Source organism: Felis catus, chromosome D1 (assembly GCF_018350175.1).
Source record: "Felis catus isolate Fca126 chromosome D1, F.catus_Fca126_mat1.0, whole genome shotgun sequence".
Classification (NCBI taxonomy): domain Eukaryota; kingdom Metazoa; phylum Chordata; class Mammalia; order Carnivora; family Felidae; genus Felis; species Felis catus.
Window position 1 is genome coordinate 11,435,226 of NC_058377.1, and position 21,716 is coordinate 11,456,941.

The window sequence follows — 21,716 nt, forward strand, 5'->3', positions numbered from 1 at the left end:
GGCAAAGCCCACACGGCCCCTGCATAGGATGGGGGCTAATGGCCACAAACATAGCCTGGGTCCTGGGGCCCAGGAGGGCAGGGAGGCAGTGGGGCACAGGGCTAGGCCAGGGAAGGGATCCCGGGCAGGTGGACATACTGCCCCCAAAGCGGGCTGGTCGTCAGTGTCCCTGATGGCAGACGACTGACTGCCCGTGTTCTGAGGCCACCAGGGAAGCAGGACAGACGGTCACTTCTTTCGAGGGCCTCTTGCCCCACCACTCAGGCAGTGCTCTATGCCCTCAGCCCTCCTACTCTCACCAGGGCTGCTGCACCCCACATCATTGTCATCTATGGGACCTGTGCCTCCACACCCAGCCAGGGCTCTGTCATGGGTGACACACAGCTTTAACAGCTGTTGCGTGATTGTGGGCCACAGACTCTGCAAGAACAGGGGTCACATCCACCTTTTTCCTGTTGCACACCTAGCACCTTGCTCAGGGCCTGGAGCACAATGGTTGCTCGAGAAAGATCCACGGAGGAAGTCACCGGCTGGGTGGATGGATGGATGGATGAAATGCAGTTTCTCTTGCACTACTGGCCTTCCCAGTTTCCATCTCCCCAGCCAGGGGCCACCTGGGACTCCTCCGGAACCCACTAGGGGAAGAGGAAGGGGAGAGGGCCCGAAACTTTGAAAACTTGCAGTCACACGGGGACATCTGAGGGAACATACATGCAAAGTGTCCGGCTGTGCCTGACCCGGTGCTGGGTTTTGGGGGTAGGGGGGCGGTCAGACTCCCCCTGCTGTAAAGGCAGATAAATGACCCCTTGGTTGAAAGTCATGCTTCGGAGAAAGACAGTCATAGAGACAGAAGCCCAGGGAAGGCGGAGGAGAGAAATCAGAGCACTGCAGCAGTAGTCAGGGCCTCCTGGGAGAGAAGCAGAGCCTGGGCCGCCCCCTTCCACCTCAGAGTTCTCTCGGGTCCCCACGCCCATTCCTCTGTCCCCGAAGAGTTGAGGGGGGAGGGGGCGGAGCCGGCCCTCCCCCTGCCCACTCCAGCTGTCAATCTGCTGTCTGGAAGAAAGACTTGAAGCTTCATGACAACTGTGGGCAACTTTCCTCTGCCCCGCCTCCCGCCCCTGCCTGCCCTCTTGCCCTCTCCTCCCATCAGCGCCCTTTCCAGACTGCTGGGAGCCTGGCTCCCCTCCCTCTCTAGCTACCTGCTGTCCCCTCTTCCTCCCTTCAACCCTCCCTTCCTTCCTTCCTTCCTTCCTTCCTTCCTTCCTTCCTTCCTTCCTTCCTTCCCTTCTGCTCCCCTCCCTCCCTCCTTCCTTACTTTCCTTCCTTCCTCCCTCCATCCCTCCCTGCCTTCCTTCCTTCTTTCCTTCCTTCCCTGTCTCCCTCCTTCCACCCTCTTTTACTCTCTCCTCTGTCATCTCTTCCAATTCCCACAGCTGAGAAACCTGTGTGACCTTATAGTTTCTAATGATGCAATGAAATTTGAAGCTTCCATCCAGGGCAAGATCTTTCATAGGCTGAGTGTGCACTGTGTCTGTGTGCATACCTGTGTGTGCATCGGCAGCAGAGAAGTCTCTAGGGTCTCTAACCCCACTGAAGGTCCGACACCTTCCCCAGGAGGTGGTCACTGGGTTACTGACACCCTCTGAGCTGGACTAGGGGCCCATTTTGCCCAGCTTCTGGGACCTGGGTGCTCCCGGGTACAGGAGCCTCCCCTGGGGCTTAGCAGGTTCAGGGAAAAGATCAAAGTCCATAATTAAATGTTCAGGGCAAGTTAAGTGCTCCAAAGTTTGGTGCTAAAAATATTGTATTTAGCATGCAAATTATGCCCTGACAGCTCCCCGGAGCCTGAGCCCGTGGGAGCCGGCACCTTGTTTGTCATCATCGCTGTTATTCTCAAGGTAGTAAGAATATTCCTCCTTTGCCAGGTTGATTTATATTTCATTTCTTAAAGCCAAATTTCTGTTTTCAGGGCAATGCCAATTTGTGGCCCCAGCGAGCTTGGAGCTGTGACTGATCTGGAGGCCAAGAGGAGGGGGACCACCTAGGTCATGTCACACAGGCCCTCCCTGCCTCCCCAACCTGCTGCAGAGGAAGGGAGTCCTGATGTGAGCCAGAAGTCAGGGCAAGGGGCTGACACAGACACGGACACAGCCGGCAGCTCAAAGGGCACCTTTTCCATGGAGCCTTCTCTGCGTGGTGGGTCATAAGAGCTGAGGTCCTTCAGAGGTGCCAGGACCTGGAGAGGAGGAGGTGGGAAGTAGGGACAGCCTGACCTTCCTACAGGAGGGATCAGGGGAGCCCTGGGTGTGCTCTGGGATTCCCACTGGGAACTTTCTCCCGTCCCATCTTGGTTGACAGTTGAGGCTCAGGGCCAGCCAGTAGCAGGGCTGAGAGCATTCAGGTCTCCTGGGCTCAAGGGACGGGGAAGGGGAAAACACAGGCGCACATATCCTCTCCCCAGTCCTCCTGGAGCACCTCCTTTCCCCCCCACACCACCCGCCCCCCCGGCGTCCACCTTGGTGGCTGTGGCCAGGGTCATCCCTTTGTGGGAGGGGCTGCGGAAGGCTCCCCCAACTCTGATCCCAGCACAGACACCTGCTGCGGAGGACAAAGTTCGGTACCGGTTCCCTTCCATCTGAGGGGCCTCGCATATGACTCTTGTCAAAGTTTTATTAGTTTGGAGCATGTGTAGTGATGTTACAGAGTCTGGGACCCAGGGCCCTGCCCACAAACTGCAACCTCCCTCCTCCCTCAGGGCAGGGCCAGCCCAGGCTAAGTGGTATTCAGCAGCCCCCTCACCATGGGCTCCTCTAAGGCGGAGAAAGTGGAAGGGGAAGGGGGCAGGAGAGAGGAGAGGCAAAAGGCAAAGGAGAGTGGTTTTGCGGCAAAGTGTGGCAGGAGGCAGTCCCCCAGAGAACCAACATCCACCCGGGACCCCGGATGCGGCCCACCTTCCCTGCCCTCTCACAGGCTGGCCCAACAGTTGCTAGAGAAGGGACGCACCGAGTCAGTTAGGAGGCAGCAGCATGGGCTTGGGGGACGTTCCGCTCCCCGCAGACCTTCCTGGGGCCTTTCAAGCCCAGGGTTCCTGCCCTCAGCAGGTGTGGAAATCACATGGGTTGCTGGAGGCACAGTGGGGTGGGGTGGGGTGGGGTGGGAGCCACTGCTGTGGAAACAGAGGCTCCCATCGGGCAGGAAAGGGAGTGAATGAAGATTTTTGGCTTGGGCTTTTCTGGGGCTCACCCTGTGGTCTGGTATTTACATGGGTCTCCCAGGACTGAGTTTCCTGGGGCCTTGGCAAGAGCTCTGGCTTCCCAGGCATGGGCCTTGTGGGGTGGGAACCATCCATCCCTCCACACTGCCCGCTCCAGCACAGGCCTACGAAGACCAGGCCAAACCCCACAGAAAGCACAGCCTCTGAGCCCTGCCCCTGTTCCTGGTGACCCCAGAAGCCCAGAGAAAGGTCAGAGAAGGCGGCTGTGTCTTTGGTGCCAAGGGGAGAGGGCCTAGAGGTGGGAGGAGGGGCTCTGTGAGCCGCCCCTGAGCCAGGGGTCCAGCCCTTGGGCTGGCACCGTGCCTGGCTCCCCAGCACTACCCTGGCGGAGTGAGGGTGTGTGAGCTCTGAGGGGCGTGGAGTCAAGCTAGAGCCTGCCGGGGACAAAGAGAAGGCCGAGTCCGCCCTGCACCACCCCCATCCACGGCTCCCAGGAACGGAGACCCGGCTGGCCTGGGCAGGGAGGCGGGAAGCGGGTCAGCAATGCAGGATCTTCATGAAGGCCTTGCGGAACTCAATGTTGAAGGTCGTGTAGATGATGGGGTTCACGGCACTGTTGACATAGCCCAGCCACGTGAAGGCGCTGTACAGGACAGGCGGGATGTTGCAATCACAGTGTATATTCAGGATGTGGGTGATGAAGAAGGGCAGCCAGCAGATGATGAACACGCCTGGGGGAGAGGGCGGCAGTCAGGCAGGGAGAGGCTGGGCTGGGAAGGCCTGCATGAAGACAGACCCCGGCCCAGGAGCCCTGCAGGGGAGGCAGGAGGAGGGGGCAGGCGAGGCAGGGAAGTCAGGGGAGGCAGGAGGAGTCTCAGCCTCAGATTCTAGAGCCGTCTCTGACACCCGTTTGCAGTGAAGGCCACTTTCCTTCCCTCGGCCTCATTTTCCTCACCTGTCAAATGGGTATAATAACACCTACCCCACAGGGAAGGATAGTGGGCTTGAAGACAAATCCACGAGGTTAACATTCTGACACAAGTCAGTAGAGACGGAGATATGTACTCTACTTTCTGGTCATCTCTGAGAAACACATCTTCCTCAGCGACCAGAAGTGGAACATTTGGTCACTGCAGGTTGGGGATGCACCGTTTGGGCCCGAGGGACAAAAGGGAGAGCTAGACACCCATCTCACTTAGGCTCCTGGCATCCCTGTGAGGTGGACGGGAAACCGAGGCTCCCACAGGCCCTGTGATGTACACAAGGCCACCCCGTTCATGAAGGATGAAGTCAAGACCCGCTGAGTTCCAGTCTGTTGAGGTCTGTCCCACCAGTGGCCAGGCTCTCCCTATGCCTTCCCCAGCCCTTGGGGGGTACCTCTTCCTAATTGCTGCTTTGGGACGCTCTGACCTAGACTAACCGCCCTCCTGCCTGCTTTGTCCATCTGACTCAGGACCTCGTGCTCTGGCGGGACTCTCGGCATGGTGGCATCATGAGCCCAGAATGCCCCACAAGCACCCCGGGAGTCCCCAGGACTGAAGAGAGACCCCACGGACCAGAGCAGAGGGCACAGCTACAACCCTCCTCTGTCACCCCCAGCCGCATGATCAAGGCTCTGTCCCTTAACCTGCGGTGACCCTGTGCGTGCGTTCATAAAAGCAGGGTAGTAACTCTGGTCCCGCTCACGCCACAGGACTGGCCGGAGGTCAGAGGGGATGGTGGGTCTGGAAGGGTGCCCCGTGATAGCCTGGGTGCTGCAGGGAAGGCACAGTCACATTGGCCCCTCCTGTTCCCAACCAGCCACATCACATCACGTCCAGTCTTGTGTTTTAACTCGCCATCTGGGGTTTTCTAGGAAACTTTTATTTGAAAGCCTTGCCTGGCTGACAGAGCCATGCCCTCATTCAGATGGCTCCCCCCTCCAGCCCCCTTTCCTTGTTCACAGCTCTGGTCCCACAGGGTCTTGGTTGAGCTGAAGTGAATTGAATTTCCAGTTCCTCAACAATAGCAACATTACCCAAACCATACTGATAACACATCCCTGTGTATACTGCTTTCCACTTTACAAAATGCTTTCACCTTTGTGTACCATCTGACCACCACAACAGCCCCGAGAAGCAATCTCCTGCTGAGGGGACTCCAGAGAGAGATGGTGACTGGCCCAGGACCATGATGCTCTGGAGGTCACCATGGTCGACTGGCCAAGCTCACTGACTCTGAAGTCAGACTCCCTGAGTTTAAATCATAGGTCTTCCTTGGGCATGTTATATACCCACTCCAGACCTCAGTTTCCCCATGAGTAAAAGGAGCATAATTATAGAATCTACCTAATGGGTTACATCAGTGGGAGTGGCCTGCACCTGAGAAAGTGCTGGTCCCCTGGCCCGCCAGCCATGGTTAGGAAGGGGATGGCAGGTAACAGGACCCATCCTGGTGGGCAGACCCATGGTGATGGTGATGGGTCCTTTCCTCGGTGATGGCTGGACAGAGACAGGCTGCGGCCGTCAGCCAGCCTGACTCACCGAGAACAATGGCGAGCATCTGGGTGGCTTTCTTCTCCTTCTGTTGGGAGAGCTTCCTGCGGCTCATGGTCTTGAGAGAGGTCCGGGTTTTGCCATTGGGCATGGACTGGATCTCAAAGATCTTGGCAATCTTGGGGTGGTCTTTGGCATGCCCATTCTTCTCTGGTTTGGCGGGGCTGTCGGCCGTGCTGTGGAGGCCGTGGTGGGATGGGTCGGGGAGGGTCAGCTGGTGGTGGCTGGGCGGTATGGGGCTGTACCGGGTCCTCTCGGGGGGGCTGGTGCTGGACAGCATCTCCATCTCTAGTTCCTGGGCTCGGCGGGCAGCCTCCTGCACAGGGGCAGAGAACTCTGGGTAAAGCCAGGCCAGTTCACAGGCATTAGCCACGCAGCCTCACCTGGCCCCACCCGGCCCTGCCCTCTCCTCCTTTAGAGACTCCCGAAAACACCACAGGGTCACTCTGCCGAACACAGGGAGGTCGGGACAGTCTGGGCCCCAGGGCAGTCCCTGCCTGCGGGGTCATCCCCAGCACTTGGCCCCGAGCAATACTCATGCAGCCTCAATAACCCCACAACCATCTGTGAGGGCTTATTACCCCCAGCATTTCTCTCTTATTGACTGAGCAACACTTACTGAGTACCAGTGAGTGCCAGGCACCGAGCTGGCTGCTGGGAATACATTACTGGTTTGGCATTCAGTGCCTGCCTGTAGGAGCTCATGTTCTAACTGCATAGAGGGTACCCCTGTTCTTCCTGCTGGGCTGAATCGAGGGGCCGCCAGGCAGATCTGAGACACCCCACCACATTCTCCTTGTAGACTGATCCCTGTGCCAAAGGGCTAACCCCAGGGCTCCCCTATTCCTGCCAAGCTGACCTGGTGGCCTTGGTGGGGATCCACTCACGGCCTCCCAGGTTCCCCAGACTGTGGAGTGTCAGCTTGAACTTCTCAAATGCAGCCTTGCTCTGCACCCGGTGGCGGGGCGGGGGGGGGGGGGGGGGCGGGGGTGATATAACTCAGCTGCTGCCCCTGTCCCAATCCTGAATGCCCGTTTGGCACCCATCTCATAAAGGGAGTCCTACCCTTGCCGTGCAAGTGAACAGCGGGGACCCCGCTTCCTGTGGACACCTGACCTGAACTTCGTGTGCGGCTCTGGGTGGGTTCCCTGGCCCAGCTGGGGCTGCGGCACCTGCTGCTGGGACCCTGCTGCTACTTCCTCTGGGCAGAGCCTGGGGTCTGCTGTGCTTCCACGTCTCCAGGCTCTACTTTCGGGCTGCACTGCCCCACCAGCCCCAAGGCTGCTCTGCTCGCTCCCCTACTCACCCCCTCCACGCCCAGCCTCCAGCCCCAGAACCTGCCTGTGGTAAGGAAGCACATGCAAGAGGGAAGAGAAGCAGAGGCGTGGACTTCGGAGTCATGTGGGTTTGGGCTCAAATATGCGCTATCTCACTGTTTCGCCTCGGGTGAGTTACCTACCCTCTCTGAGCCTCTGTTTCCTCTTCCATAAAGTTAAAATCAATAAGCTCAATAAGACTTACCTCTCAGGGTCGCTGTGAGGATTTGATGAGACAGTAGGAACACGGTGGGTGTTCAGTGAATGGTAACAGCCACTCTTCTTATTTGAATTATGTTATTACGGCCAAGTCCTCTCTCCCAACCATTTTCTTGCGCTAGGGGTGCCTATCTGTGCCTTGCAGAATCGAGCCGTCTTGCTGCATGCCTGCTTGTGAGGTGTGCATGGTGAGTCTGGCCTCAGAGGCAAAGTAGGGGAGCCTGGGATGTGCGCTGCCGGTGGGGTTTCTGAGAATCACGGCAGCTGGGTTTCCCTAGGGGCGGAAGGACCTGGCTCTGGTCCCTGACCTGAGCACTTACCACTCTCCTCCTGTTCACTGGGAAACTCCCATTGGACTTGATGATAACGGTGCAGAGTTTCATATCCTCGGGGTGAGTGCAGGTGCCCTGTGGAGTGAGCCAGTACACTGGTCATGACAGGCAGGCAGCTGGGGACAGACACCCGATGTGGGGTGGTCAGGCTGGGCACCGGGGCTCAGAGAAGGGCAGAGGAGGAGTTGGTCCTGTGAGGGGAAAAGGTGGGCAGGACGAGGGACAAACGGGCCCTGACTTTAATGGGGTACCTGTTAAGGGTCTGGCACATGCTAGACATATTCATATCCCTCTCACATTGAATCCTCAAGACCACGCTGAGAGGCTGGCATTATGATTCCCATTTAACAGATGAGGAAACCGAGGCTCAGAGAAGTTAAGCAACCTGCCCAAGGTCACTCAGCAAAAAAGGTGGCAGTGCCAGGCCTTGAACCTGATGTGTCTAACCCCAAGATCCTGGTTCCTTCCAGGCCCACATACTGTCTTCCCATACAGGGAGGGCTGAGCAGAGGGGAGAATTCACAAGACATAAGGGGGAGGCAATGGAAGCAAGGTGGAGGAGAGGAGGAGGAAAGAGTGGGGAGGAAGGAGGAGGTGCACATAGAGGGGAGCACAGGGAGCATGGAAGGTAAAGGGGAGGGAGGGAAGCACAGAGGGAGGAAAGGCAGAGAGAGGGGCCACAGCAAGGAAGGACAAGTGATGGGAAAGGAAGGAGAGGAGAGGGTGCATTCAGACAAGGATCTCCAAGCAAAGACTTCTCCCAGATGGTGTCCACCACCTGCCCTGCCTCCATCCGGCTCCTGGAGATTCGGTCATCCCACGGAGGTCCACGCCTTCAGACTGTGCCCTGCCCAGGTCCAGGTCCATGGAGCCCCCTCCAGCCTAAGCCCCGCCCCACTGCACTGCCCTGGGCCTCCACCTGCGCCTGGGCAAGCTCCCTTGATAATGGTGAGGTGTGGGCGTTGGAGGGGGTGGGGGATCTGGGGACCTTGAGCGGGGCCTTCAGGTTGGCCCTAAAAGCCCGGCTGCTGCGCTTCGTGTTGACCCGTTTGCGGCGCCTGCGGAGGACGATGTAGATCTTGATGTAGACCAGCAGGGTGACGATGAAGGGCACGTAGAAGGAGACGATGGAGGAGTACACCACGAACGCGGGGTTGGCGATTATGCACTCGTTCTGGTCTGGGGGGGGGGGAAGGAGAGCCCAGAGGGGACGTCAGCATCGCACGGGGCCACAGCACCACAAGAGACCTTTCCCTCCTCCGCCAGACTCCAGCAGCGAGGTCACAGAGAGTAAGCCTAGGTGTCTAAGGCCACCCGGAAATGCTAGATATAAATGAACGTGCACTGTAAACCAGAGATTTCACATCACAACTGTGAGCAAAAAGCTAAGCTCTCATGGACTACTTCTGAGTTTTCCCATTAACATTCCCTCCTTATTTCATTATTAGTTTTATTGCCCGTGAACACATGAGTGGGGCCAGTGTGCTTGGAAAAAATAACAGAAGGAAATTATTGTCAAAGAGTAAACCCTTATTTTAACCCTTGCTGTATACATGGGGGCGGTCTACCACCTTTCAATTTTAGGGACAAGGTGACTTGGTCCTATTTGCTCAACCCTGTGTTCTGATGTGTTTCCAAGTTCCCTTCCTGGTCTAGAAGATGTCTGACTTCTATCTCAGGGCCTTTCCAGATTGATCTGAGCATACGCTCAGGGAATAAGCCTATTCCCCACGTCTTGGAATTCCTACAAGAGGTACTTTGCAAGGCTTCTTGGTGTCCTGCCCTGTAAGGGTCTCCAGAGGTGCACCTGCCTCACTGGAGCCTGCCTGATGAGAGAAAGCTCTCTGCCCACGCCGGCAGGCAGGCAGGCCAACACCTATTTCCTCTACGTCAGACACACAGGACAGGTGCAGTGGGCTAGCTTCTATTATTTCTACCTCTCCTGCTCCAGAGGACTCAGGTCTGTGCAGAGCTGGGCCAGCTTGGACTGCAGCCTCATTACCACAAACAGCATCACCGTGGGGTGGGGATGGGACCCCGTAGTCACCCCCCCATGTGTGCATATGCACGCGCACACACACACGCAAACACATGCAGTTGGTGGGGCTGTCTGGCCTGTTTCGGTTGAAAAAACAAAGTTGAAAATGGCCAGACATCCTCCTGAATCATTACCCCCACTCCTCACGCAACCCCATTATGCCTCAAGCTACTGTTCCTCTCCGGCCCATCCAGGTACAACTGAGAGTCAGGCTTGGCTGGGGAGACCCAGCCTGGTCTCAGCCTAGGCTGGCAAACAGGTCATCCCCCTAAGTCTGCTCCAGGGGCTCAGATCTCTCGGGGTCCCGTGCAGCGAAGAGGGGCAGTGGAACCCCAGGGAGACAGAGACAGGACTCACCTGTGTTGTTGAGTCCGAAGAGCAGTGGGCAGGAGATGGTAAAGGACAGGACCCAGACGATCGCGATCATGACAGTGACTCGGCGTTTGGAGCTGTAGCGGGTGTTGTAGAGCATGGGCATGGCCACGGCTGTGTACCTGCAAGGTCACGGGGCAGGGGACCCTGAGTCTGGGGTGCAGGCCCAGGAACTCATTCCACAGCAGGCACACACCAGAGACACCCCACACCTTGGGGAGTTCCAGTTGTCTGAAATTCCCTGAAGGCTGCCTGTCTACCCTAAATCACTCCTTTCTCCTGCCCCAGCTCAGACAGCAAGGGTAGTTGGTGATACTTCAGTGACTGACTGGCGACCATGTAATCCTGGGCCATATCTATTACTCCAGTGTCCCTACTTGGATTTTAAGGTTTTTGAGGGACCATGGTCTGGGTCTTTGCACCTTTGAAACTGCACCCATGCTGTGCTCACAGAAAGTGGAAGCGTTTGTTGACGGGTTGGTAGCCAGGCTCCTCGAAGAAAGAATTCAGCCCCATTCAGCAGAAAATAATAACAGTGGAAATCATTCGTCTCCTTGATCCAGCACTTCCCATATAGTAGCTCATTTCATCTTCCAAGAATCCTGCCAGGGGAGCCCAGCCAGGGGAGCCCGCGTGGCCTGTGTGTGCAAATCAGTGAAAGGCTCCAAGGGTATAGTTTAACAAAGTGAGCACAACCCGGACCCCCTTGGCCGTGTGCCTGCCCTGTGCTGGACAGGAAATGCACAACCGGACACTGTGGCCCCACCTGGACAGGGGTCATCATCCTTGATTTCTAGACGAGGTAGGGTTCTGAGAATGTGCACATTCTGCCCAAGGTCACTTAAGTAGGAAGCGATAGACCTAGGGCTGCCGTCAACATTGGGAACTTTCTCCTCTTTACCAGTCTCTGCTGGGTATCCTTGGTAGCATCTCCATCTGTACCATGGCCTCTCATGAGGTGGTCTGGACTCTCCCAGCCAGATCCACGTGCACCTATATGCATGTGCATGTACACATGTGCACACACACACGGACTCACAGGCACACAGCCTGCCTCTTCAGCCCGAAAGGCCAATGGCTTGGGTCCCCTCTCCCACCTTGGCTGGGCTCACCTGTCGATGCTGATGGCACATAGGTTCAGGATGCTTGCTGTGCACATCATGACGTCCAGAGTGACAAAGATGTCACAGTGAATCCTGCTGAATTTCCACTCGCCCACCACCTGGGGACAAAGCACCATAAGGGGGGACGGAAGAGGGACGATGAGCTCAGACCGCATAGTTTGGCTCTCCTGGGGCAGACTGGGCCACAGGCCCAGAGGGCAGCTGTGGGGTTCTTGCGGGTCTCCAGTTGGGGCCCGGGAGAGAAGTGGGGCAGCAAAGGGAAGCCGTGCCCCTGGCTGTCTGAGGCACTTGTCCCTGCTCCCCTCCCCTGCTAGACACATAGGGCCATTTTGTGCCAAAAACCGGACAGGAAGAATGATGACCAATTTACACCTCGTGCCTCAACTCTGAGCCTTCGTCTGTAAAACATCCGTGTGATCTACTTGCATCCCATTCTGCCAGTGGAGAAACTGAGCCTCAGAAATGGGCAGTGACTTGCCCAAGGCCATTCCACTCAGCTTCTGATCCTGCCCTGATCCCAGGTTTCTGGGGGAGCCAGGCAGCTCCTTCGGGACCAGCATGGTGTGTGGCCCAGTCGGGGCCCGGCGAGTGTCCGTTAAGGACAACGGTGAGGACCATGGCTCTGAGACAAAGAAGACAGTTCTGCTCTTTGTCGCACCTGGAGAATTCAGGACGGAAAACCTGGGCTCAAGCTCTGGAAACACCAGGAGGGGGTGGGGAGGGGCGGCTGTACCCATAGATCCTTGTATGATGGAACTGAGGAGGCCCGCTCCTGCACCCCTCTCCCCCTTACACACACAGACACACACGCACACACACTCACTTTCCCGTACGCCCATGCACATCCATACCACCCATTTAAACGCACAGGCACACACACTCACGCAGCGAGCTGGCCCAGGCAAATTTGGAAGTGTGCAACACCCTGACCCTGACCCTGAGACACATCCTAGGCCTCTACCAATAGGAGAAAAAGGAGCAGGAAAGCCCCCCTCCCAGGGCCTGGGGCAGGGCAGTTCCCATCCTTCTGTCATAGCACTGTCAGTCGTCAGGCTAATTGGAACATGCTCATTCCCAGTGCTGCCTCTTTTTTCTGCTCTCAGGCGTGAAACCAAATGCTGGCACCTAAGCTCGGTGACAGGAACTGTAGCCACTGATGTTGGACGTGAAGAAACAGCAGCTGGTCCCAGAAGACAGGAAGGAAGCTGCCTTCTCTAGGCTCACGTGAGCCCACATCACAGCACAGGACTCCCCAAGATGGCAGGTCAGGTCTGGACTGGGGGGTGAGGAGCTCCGGGTATAAATAGAGTCTACCTGTAGGGCACTGCCAGGAGGGTCCCAGACCCACCTGGTCCACCCTCCACCTTGAGGCCCCCCCACCCCCAGACAAGTACTTCAGAGCTGTTTCTATGTCCCTAGGGATCCAGGTCTGAGCTACCAGGGCCCTCTTCCTCTCCCTCCTTCCCTCTCCCCTGCCTTCCATCTTTCCTACAGACACTTACGAGCAACTTACTATGGGCCAGACTCTGTCCTAGACTCTGGGGTACAGTGGTAAACAGTATTGGCATAGTCCTTGCCTTTAGGGAGCTCTCAGTCCCTACCCCTAAAGGTCTGTCTGGAGCACAGAAGAAGGGAGGGCTTTCCTCCACAGGCCTGGGGGCAGCTGACTCAAAGACTCGAGAGAAATTTTTGGCAGCCATGTACATTGACGGGGGTGACTGGGTGGCTCAGTCGGTTGGGCGTCCAACTTCAGCTCAGGTCATGATCTCACAGCTCGTGAGTTCGAGCCCCGTGTGGAGCTCTGTGCTGACAGCTCAGAGCCTGGAGCCTGCTTTGGATTCTGCTTCTGTGTCTCCCTCTTCCTCTGCCCCTAACCCACTAGCATTCTGTCTCTGTCTCTCTCAAAAATAAATAAACATTAAAAAAAAAAAAAAGAGTAAAGCACATCCAATCCAATCTAGCATGCTAGACACGTGCTGACATGGCAGGCTATGAGAGGCACTAGTATTGCTGGGAAGGGAACAGGGTGGAAAATTCTGGACAACAAGAGCATCTCTTAGAAAGGAAAGAGTATATGGGCTGCAAGAACACTCTGACAGGATGTTGGGATAGGCTGAGACTCCCCTCGGGACAGTCTCTCAGGACAAAAAATGGCTGGGACAATAACCTGTAAGTCGAGCTCACTGTCCAGCTCTTGTTTTAAAGGGAAATAATGAGAAAGTTAGAGCACTACCCTCCATGATACCATTCTCCACTCTGTCCCCCAAACCACTGCGCTTCCCCCTTAAAATAATGGTGAACTGGTTATGTTGAAAGTATCTGTTCACAGGACTTACAGATTCTCAGAAACCCCCAGTACAGCCTGTGTACAGATGTGGCTCTATCCTAGAGTGTCGGGGGAGAGGCTGCAGATCTGGAAGCCCAGAAGCCTTGCGTGGAGCCGCGGGCAGAGCATGCTTCACTGTGGGTAGAGGGCGCCTTGCTGCCTGGGCACGGGGAGGGCCCTCGCTGTGAGGACAGGTGCTGGATGGCTACCACCGTCACGTTCGTCTTCAGCGCCACTGTCACAGCTGATTTCTACATCTTGCTCACTACAGTGTGAGGTACCAATCTGAGCCCTTTGCATATATTAACTAACTCATTAGATTCTAAAGCAATGCCACGAGATAGATACTGTGATTATCTCCTTTATATGGATAAAGAAAGTGAGGCACAGAGAGGTTCTTTGCTCTGCCACTCGCACCTCATTCTCCCCTGATGGTCTGAGGCCTGGGACCCTCCTTTGAGAGGGAGCAGGAAGGGAAGAGGCCTTAGGATTGAGAAGGGTTCCTCAGGGAGAGGCCCTCAGACCAGACGTGCTTGAACAGACTCACGGACGTGTGAGTCGTGGAGGAAGTGGACCCCTGGCCTGTGGCACCTGTAGATTTCGTGTTATTTTGCTTGTTTCCTTTGGGGTTTTTCCTTCACATTCATTTTGGACGTCCCAGCCTGTTGGGGTTGTGCTACAGAAAACCAGGGGTGTGTGATCCTGTGAGCATGATGAGAAAGCCCAGGGAGCCCCCGGGTGTGGAGACCAGGAGAGGGGCCACGCTGGGCCAGCCTCCTCTCCCCCACCTCAGCTCCCTCTTCTGGGTGTCGCCTTGGCTCAAGCCTACAAAATGTCATGTTTTCCTTTAAAAGTGGAAGCCCTACCCTCCCAGCCAGGGACTTGCCTCTATAGCACAGGTGTATCCCCCCTATCTTGCCCAGGACGGGAAGGTAAGTGCCCAATGATCGCAGGGACCTTAGTGTTGGCTCTTTCCTGACTGGCTGGTCAGTTCCCAGACTCCACCCCAGAACCCTAGGCCAAGAGAGGGGCAGGATCCAGGACGCAAGACCCTAGACCCTCCCACGTCTGCCTGTTGGAAGTGGCTCCCCGGTTACTCCCCTTGCTGTGCGATCTGAGGACAGACAGCTTCTCAAAGCTTCTGTTTCCTCTTCTGTAAACTGAGAAGAAAAGTATCAACTCCCAGGATTAGCATGACTGTTTGCTGAGTCTGTGTCTGCGAAATGCCTGGCGAGGTGCCTGGACCACGGCAGGGGCCTCCCACTCTCTATTCGGAAGTGCAGAGCTGGGCCCCATCCTGGGCCGAGCCCTGGGTGACCATGTGATCCTTCCCGAGCCAAGGGGTTGTGCCCAGCCCACAGCGGACCCTGCCTGGAGGTCCCAGACATTGGTGCTAGACCGAACCGGGAAGAGGGGAGGCATAAGGAGCACACAGAGTAGCAGCTCCCACTTTCGAAGTGACAAGAAAGAATGGGAAGCTTCGGGTCTGGATGCATGAACATCTCCCTTCCTTGAGGATCTTCCTCCATCACTCCCATTTGCAGCATGATCTAACCAACCAACCTGGGGCCAAGCCAAGTTCCAGCTGGGACCTGCCAGCTGCATGATGCTGGATAAGTCACCGAATTTCTCTGACCACCTGGCTCACCACCTGTGAGATGGTGGTAGTCGTGGGGTGACCTCGCAGGGCTGGCCTAAGGGCTACACGGGAAAACGCCGGGGATAGAGGACTCGACCCTTAGTAAGCACTCTCCAACTGGCAGTTGGGACTGTGAAAGAGGCATTAAGCCCATTTCATAAGGGAAAAAACTGAGCCCGGAGTGGAAGGAGAGGCCAGGCCTGCTGAGAAGGCACCAGGCAATTCGTCGGGAAGTGCCTGGACTCCAGGCTCCCCTGCAGCGGAGGGGAGGGCAGACCTACCTCCAGGTAGACAACCCAGGGCATGACGAGCGTGGCCACCAGGAGGTCGGCCACGGCGAGGCTGACGATCAGGTAGTTGGTGGTGGTCTGCAGCGCCTTCTCGCGGGACACGGCCATGCAGACCAGCACGTTGCCGAAGACGATGACGAAGATGAGCAAGGTGAGAAGCGTGGCATAGTAGTTGTAGTGAGGCTTTCCGGTCCTTCCTTCGGACCCGTTGAAGGGCCGGCTCCAGTTCTGGCTCTCCAGATCATCATCGTACCAGGACAGGTTCAGTGGATCCATCGGGGCAACGGGGCCACTGGGTGGCCAGGCTCTGGCCAGGAAAAATGGACACGGCGGGTGAGCAGGAGGACCTCCCAGAGCGTGCTGCCTCCCACGGAAAGCTCTGGAGCTACAGCCAACCACTGGCAGTTAGTAGAATTCTCCAGCCTCGGGATTTTCAGTTCTGTATTTTAACGATTTTCTTAAAACGCTGGGGCCCGCTGCCACTCTTCTGCTGGCAAGTTCTTGCAGATGGCAAGACAAATGAGCAATTATAATTTTTTTAAAGAAAGTATAATAAAATAAATGAACTTGAAAAGAGCTGATCATTCATTCATCTATTTATTCAACAAACACTTAGTAAGCACATCTCATGCACCACCTCCTGGAGACAAGTTAGTGAGGAGTTCCAGCTTCTAGGGGCAGGAACAGGAATACACATTCATTCCTTCTTGATTCTATAAATATTTGTTGAGCACTGTTCTATGTGGTGCTAGAAATATGGGCTGGAACGAAATATACATGGTTCTCCAGCTCACATTCTAAATTAAAAAAAATTTAATGTTTGTTTTTGAGAGAGAGAGAGAGTCAGAGCATGAGTCGGGGAGCAGCAGAGAGAGAAAGGGAGACACAGAACCTAAAGCCCTTGCTCCAGGCTCCGGGCTGTCAGTACAAAGCCCAACACAGGGCTCGAACTCAAGAACCGTGAGATCATGACCTGAGCCGAAGTCAGAAGCTTAACCGACTGAGCCACCCGGGTGCCCTTACCCAGCTCACATTCTAAAAGAAACAACAGCCCATGAATCAAGCACTTAAATCTATAAGCAGTGGGCACTAGGAAATGGAATGCAGGAGGACCACAAAAGCTAGTTCAAGCATTGAAATAAGACTTTCCAGAGGAAGTGACTATTGACAGACAACCTAAGTCATTAGGTGAAGAGCTGGGAGCCCAGGGAAGGGTCTAGACACAAGAAACAGCATAAGCAAATGACAGAGCGAGACAGCAGACACCCGGTGGAGGGCTGGAAGAGATTCATTCGGGGCAGCTGAAGCCCGTGAACTGAACTGGGGAGGGTGCCAGAGGGAGATCCTAGAAGGCCTTCCAAGTCACGCTACATTTGAGCCTAAGGGCAGTGGGAACCACGTGATCAGAGGCGCCTTCCGGCGAGAAGGTTCCAACCGCTGTTCAGAGGATGGAAGTGTGTGGCCAAGCAGGTGGCGGCACACCAGCTGGGAGGCTGCAGGAACCCGAGGAAGAGATGAGGAGTTTCTGCATTCCTGCCCTGAGAGCCTGAGAACTTCCTGAAGGAGGTGTCATCTGAGATGCGATCAAAGGAGGAAACAGCCAGGCCACAGAGTTTGGGAGACGCTGCAGCTAGAGAGAACACAACACGGTGCCAGACAACAAACAGTTCTGTTTGGCTAAAAATGTAGGGTGTGAAGCGGGGGCAAAAGAAACCGGGGGGCCAGTCGTGGGCCAGATTCTGTCTCATAAGACTGGGAGGCCCTGAGGGGTTGGGTGCAGAGGAAGGACCACGGGGCTGGTGTTTTAGTAAAGTGGCTGCAGCAGCATAGGGAGGCCTTGGAGGAGGCCAGGCTATGGCTGTCATTTGGAGAAGGGAGGGTGGTTGTCTGAATGAAGGTGGCAGGGATGAGGAGAGAAGTGTTCAGAATCAGCGGCTGACCTGTGCATCGGTATCCAATGGAGAGATGTGGGATGGGAGAGGGGCCGGGGCAAGCAGAGAGAGTAGGGGTAGAGGGAACGGCATTTCTGCCTTGGGCTTGGGGAGGCTGAGGAGCTGCTCACTGAGAGCAGGAAGCAGAGAGCCTGAGAGGCAGACTTGAGACGCATCAGGCATTGACGAGCTTGACAGCCTGTGTTTTGGTTGTGATTAGAACATAATGCACATATAATATAGCTGACTCTCCTGCTAACAAAAGTGTTCCTATTTTACACGATGGAATCAGGCTTATCAGTACCTCAAAGCACTCTGCCCAAGGTGCCACGACATCCAGTTGCTGGGCTGCCCAAAGGGATTTGAAGTCTACTAGTTTATGCCACTTGGGATGGTGGCACCATGTCCAGATCAGGGAGGAGGGCACGCCAGCCACAACAGGTCAGAAGCGACTTTGGAGAAGGGTCTGCCCCCCTCTACCCCCTCAACCTTATCTGACACATTTGCTCTGCCGGCCCCCAGCAGAGGAGTGTGGATGATGTCCCCACCATCCACCCACCCCTGCCCCAGCACCACCACACCAGCCTGGAGTCTCTGGGGAAGCCAAAATGCCTAACTCCATGTAGGGTGACATGACATGACACCAGTGCAAAAATCTTCCAACTCAGAGGCACCGAGGCCCTGTGTCACACTGACGCTGCCCTCTGCAAAGGCATCGGCCCCTCTTCCCATTTGGAGCACACCCCGGGACAGCTATATGCACGTATCCATCAGGAACGGCAGCTGCTCCTGCCTCTTGTTTTCACACAAGATTGGGAGTCTGTTGAGCTTGTCAGGCATAAAGCAACGTGCCAAGCACTTTCGGGGGCCTGGAGATGTGGAGATCCACTCACTTCCCCCAGGGCTCCTGAAGGTTCTCTCTGCCCCACCTCTTACTTCCCTGGTCCCTCTCTGTAGGGCCAGTGGCCTCTGATGGAGACTGTACGGCTTCCCTTCTACCCCACCCCACCCCTTCTCTATACCCAACCAGACTTCTGTTTCTGTACAATCCTGCGCCTGCCTGTGAAGTGGCTTCATATGCTTGTAGAGGATTTGATAGTTTTGTTTGATAGTTTTGTCCTCAAAACAACCTCCGAGGCCTGCAGCTATTATCCCCCCGCGACAAATGAGAAAAGTCTTTGGAAAACTTCCCTTCCCCTCCCGCTGCTTGCCCAGACCTGACACGGCCTCCAAAGAAAGGCTAGCTCAGAATCTTCCCGCTTCCTGCTCTCTGCTGGACCGCTTTCCCTTGGGGGTTCCACAGCATCATTCCTGAGTTCTATTCTGGAACGCACCCTCTCTGTGTATCTGTTCCCCCCCAACACCTCCACTGGAGTGTAAGCATCTTAAGCATTACATCACATCTTGGTCATGCCTCATCTTCGTGGAATAAACAAATAAAAGAGCATACTCTCTTGTTCTCTGGGATCTGCAGGTCGTACGTTGGGTTGCTGAACTCAATCAAAGGCTCTGTGAGTCCAGCCGGGAAGAAAAGCCCTCCACCCTTGAGATGTAGCTATAAAGAGAGGCCACCACATTAACAAGTGACAAAAGAGAGAGGCAACCCAAGAGGACCATGGGTGTTGCATGTTGGATCCCCAGAAATAAGACCCTGAGGAGGACATTGGCGTGCAGGGAATTTACTGGGGAATGTTCTCAGAATGGAGGCTTGCAGAGAAGGGAGGAGGCAGGGCTGGACTGGGGAGAAGCTGGGCTGCCTGGCAGTCACATCAAAGGTCTCAGGTGACCTCAGAGAGCCCTCAGGGAGCCTGCAGAGCTGTCTCTCTCATAATGTCCTAGGGTGTGGACTGCCCCAGGGAGAAGGTGTGACCTGGAGAGAGACATCTCTCTTCAAGTGAGCATCTGCTAAGAGGGCGGACCCAGATGGAACTGTCCGTTGTCAGCAGGCCCAGTAGCTGGGGGAGTGAGTTGGTCGTGCACAGGTGCTGGGGCCCACTCTACCATCAGGCGCTGCAGTGGATGCTCAGAAATCACAGAGGATATGTACATGGGCCTGGCTGGGGTGCTCCTGGAGGGCTTCCTGGAGGGGGAAGACTTTCATTCAGGACTTAAAATCATGAGGACAAGTAAGATGGCAAACGTGAGCATTTCTACTCAGGGTAGGGTCGGAGGTGAGCACTCATTCCTCTGTGTGCTGGTTACTCTGCAGGACAGGAGTGAGTCCCTTCACCTACAGCTGGGAAGGCTTCATGCATTTAATTTTCTGATCAAGCATTTATTCTATATCTTGTTTTTTTGCTGAAACAAATGCATTACAGAAAGAATGGGAAAGCCTGGAAAATGCCTAGATGCCTGTAGACCCTATTAATATCTTGGAGCAGGATTTTCTTCCAACCCCCAGAGCCAGTTCCATCCCTGCCGTGTCCTCAGCACCCTTCCTGCCTGGGACCGACATCTCTCACAAGCAGGGGCTGTCTGAATCACTCTCACACCACACCAAGCAGAGCAGAAATTCAGACATCAGCAAATCTAGCCCTTTTGATGACGCACTCTACCATGAGAGATACTAGTAGAAGATAGGGCTGAGGACCAAAACACCTGGGTTCAAATCCCAACTCCACCTTTATTTGCTCCAAGGTCTCGGCCAGATTACGTGGCTTTCCTGAGCCTCAGTTTTCCCATCTGCAAACTGGGGATTAGCAATTACTGTTGTGAGGATTAAGTACAATGATACATGAGTGGCCTGCACAGGTAAACTCTCAAGGAATGTGAGCTTTAAAAATCAAACCAAGAGCAATCCCTACCAGAATAACACCAACATTCTTCACAGAGCTAGAACAAACAATCCTAAAATTGTATGGAACCAGAAAAGACCCCAAATAGCCAAAGCAGTCTTGAAAAAGAAAACTAAGCTGGAGGCATCACAATCCTGGACTTCAAGACATATTACAAAGCTGTAATCATCAAACAGTACGGTACTGGCACAAAAACACTCAGATCAATGGTACAGGATAGAGAACGCAATAATGGACCCACAAATATATGGCCAACTAATCTTTGACAAAAGCTGGAAAGAATATCCGATGGAATAAAGACAGTGTCTTCAGCAAGTGGTGCTGGGAAAACTCAACCACGACGTGCAGAAGAATGAACCTGGACCACTTTCTTACACCATTCACAAAAGTAGACTCAAAATGGATGAAAGACCTAAATGTGAGACAGGAAGCCATCAAAATCCTCAAGGAGAAAGCAAGAAAAAGCTCTTTGACCTTGGCCACAGCAACTTCTTATTCAACACATCTCTGGAGGCAAGGGAAACAAAAGCAAAATGAACTATTGGGACATCATCAAAATAAAAAGCTTCTGCACAGTGAAGGAAACAATCAGCAAAACTAAAAGGCAGCCAACAGAGTGGGAGAAGATATTTGCAAATGACATATCAGATAAAGGGTTAGTATCCAAAATCTATAAAGAATTTATCAAACTCAACACCCAAAAAACAAATAATCCAGTGAAGAAATGGGCAAAAAGACATGAATAGACACTTCTCCAAAGACAACATCCAGATGGCCAACCGACACATGAAAAAATGCTCCCATCATCAGGGAAGTACAAATCAAAACCACAATGAGATACCACCTCAAACCTGTCAGAATGGCTAACATTAACAACTCAGGCAACAACAGATGTTGGTGGGGATGTAGAGAGAGAGGATCTCTCTGGCACTGCTGGTGGGAATGCAAACTGGTACAGCCTCTCTGGAAAACAGTATGGAAGTTCCTCAAAAAACTAAAAATAGAACTACCCTACGACCCAGCAATTGCACTACTAGGTATTTATCCAAGGGATACAGGTATGCTGTTTTTAAGGGGCTTGTGCACCCCCATGTTTATAGCAGCACTATAGACAATAGCCAAAGTATGGAAAGAGCCCAAATGTCCACTGATGGATGAATGGATAAAGAAGATATGGTGTGTATACACACACACACACACACACACACAATGGAGTATTACTTGACAATCAAAAAGAATGAAATCTTGCCATTTGCAACTACGTGGATGGAACTGGAGGGTCTTATGCTAAGTGAAATTCGTCAGTCAGAGAAAGACAAATATTATATGACTTGAATCATATGAGAAATTTAAGATGCAAAACAGATGAACACAAGGGAAGGGAAGCAAAAATATGAAAACAGGGAGAAGGACAAAATACAAGAGACTCTTAAATATAGAGAACAAACTGAGGGTTGCTGGAGGGGTCGTGGGAGGAGGGATGGGCTAAATGGGTAAGGGGCATTAAGGAATCTACGCCTGAAATCATTGCTGCACTATATGCTAACTAACTTGGATGTAAATTAAAAACAAATAAATTAAAAATT

The 21,716-nt window shown here is 54.3% G+C and overlaps 1 protein-coding gene across 3 annotated transcripts in view; it reads right to left on the reverse strand.

The window, feature by feature from the left end:
* Positions 1-2,650: 2,650 nt before the first annotated feature.
* The window catches only part of DRD2 (dopamine receptor D2), an 86,763-nt gene continuing 67,697 nt past the window's right edge, over positions 2,651-21,716 (reverse strand). For 2 of the 3 annotated variants that reach the window (XM_045038298.1, XM_003992361.6), the window contains exons 2-8: positions 15,396-15,711; positions 11,138-11,247; positions 10,011-10,147; positions 8,604-8,794; positions 7,604-7,690; positions 5,737-6,064; positions 2,651-3,945 (exon numbers count right to left, since the gene is read on the reverse strand). In XM_045038298.1, coding sequence (XP_044894233.1) covers positions 3,752-3,945; positions 5,737-6,064; positions 7,604-7,690; positions 8,604-8,794; positions 10,011-10,147; positions 11,138-11,247; positions 15,396-15,711 — 1,363 coding nt within the window. In that variant the 3' untranslated portion in view covers positions 2,651-3,751. The remainder of the gene's footprint in view (positions 3,946-5,736; positions 6,065-7,603; positions 7,691-8,603; positions 8,795-10,010; positions 10,148-11,137; positions 11,248-15,395; positions 15,712-21,716) is intronic. The other variant, XM_045038299.1, reaches the window with a different exon arrangement.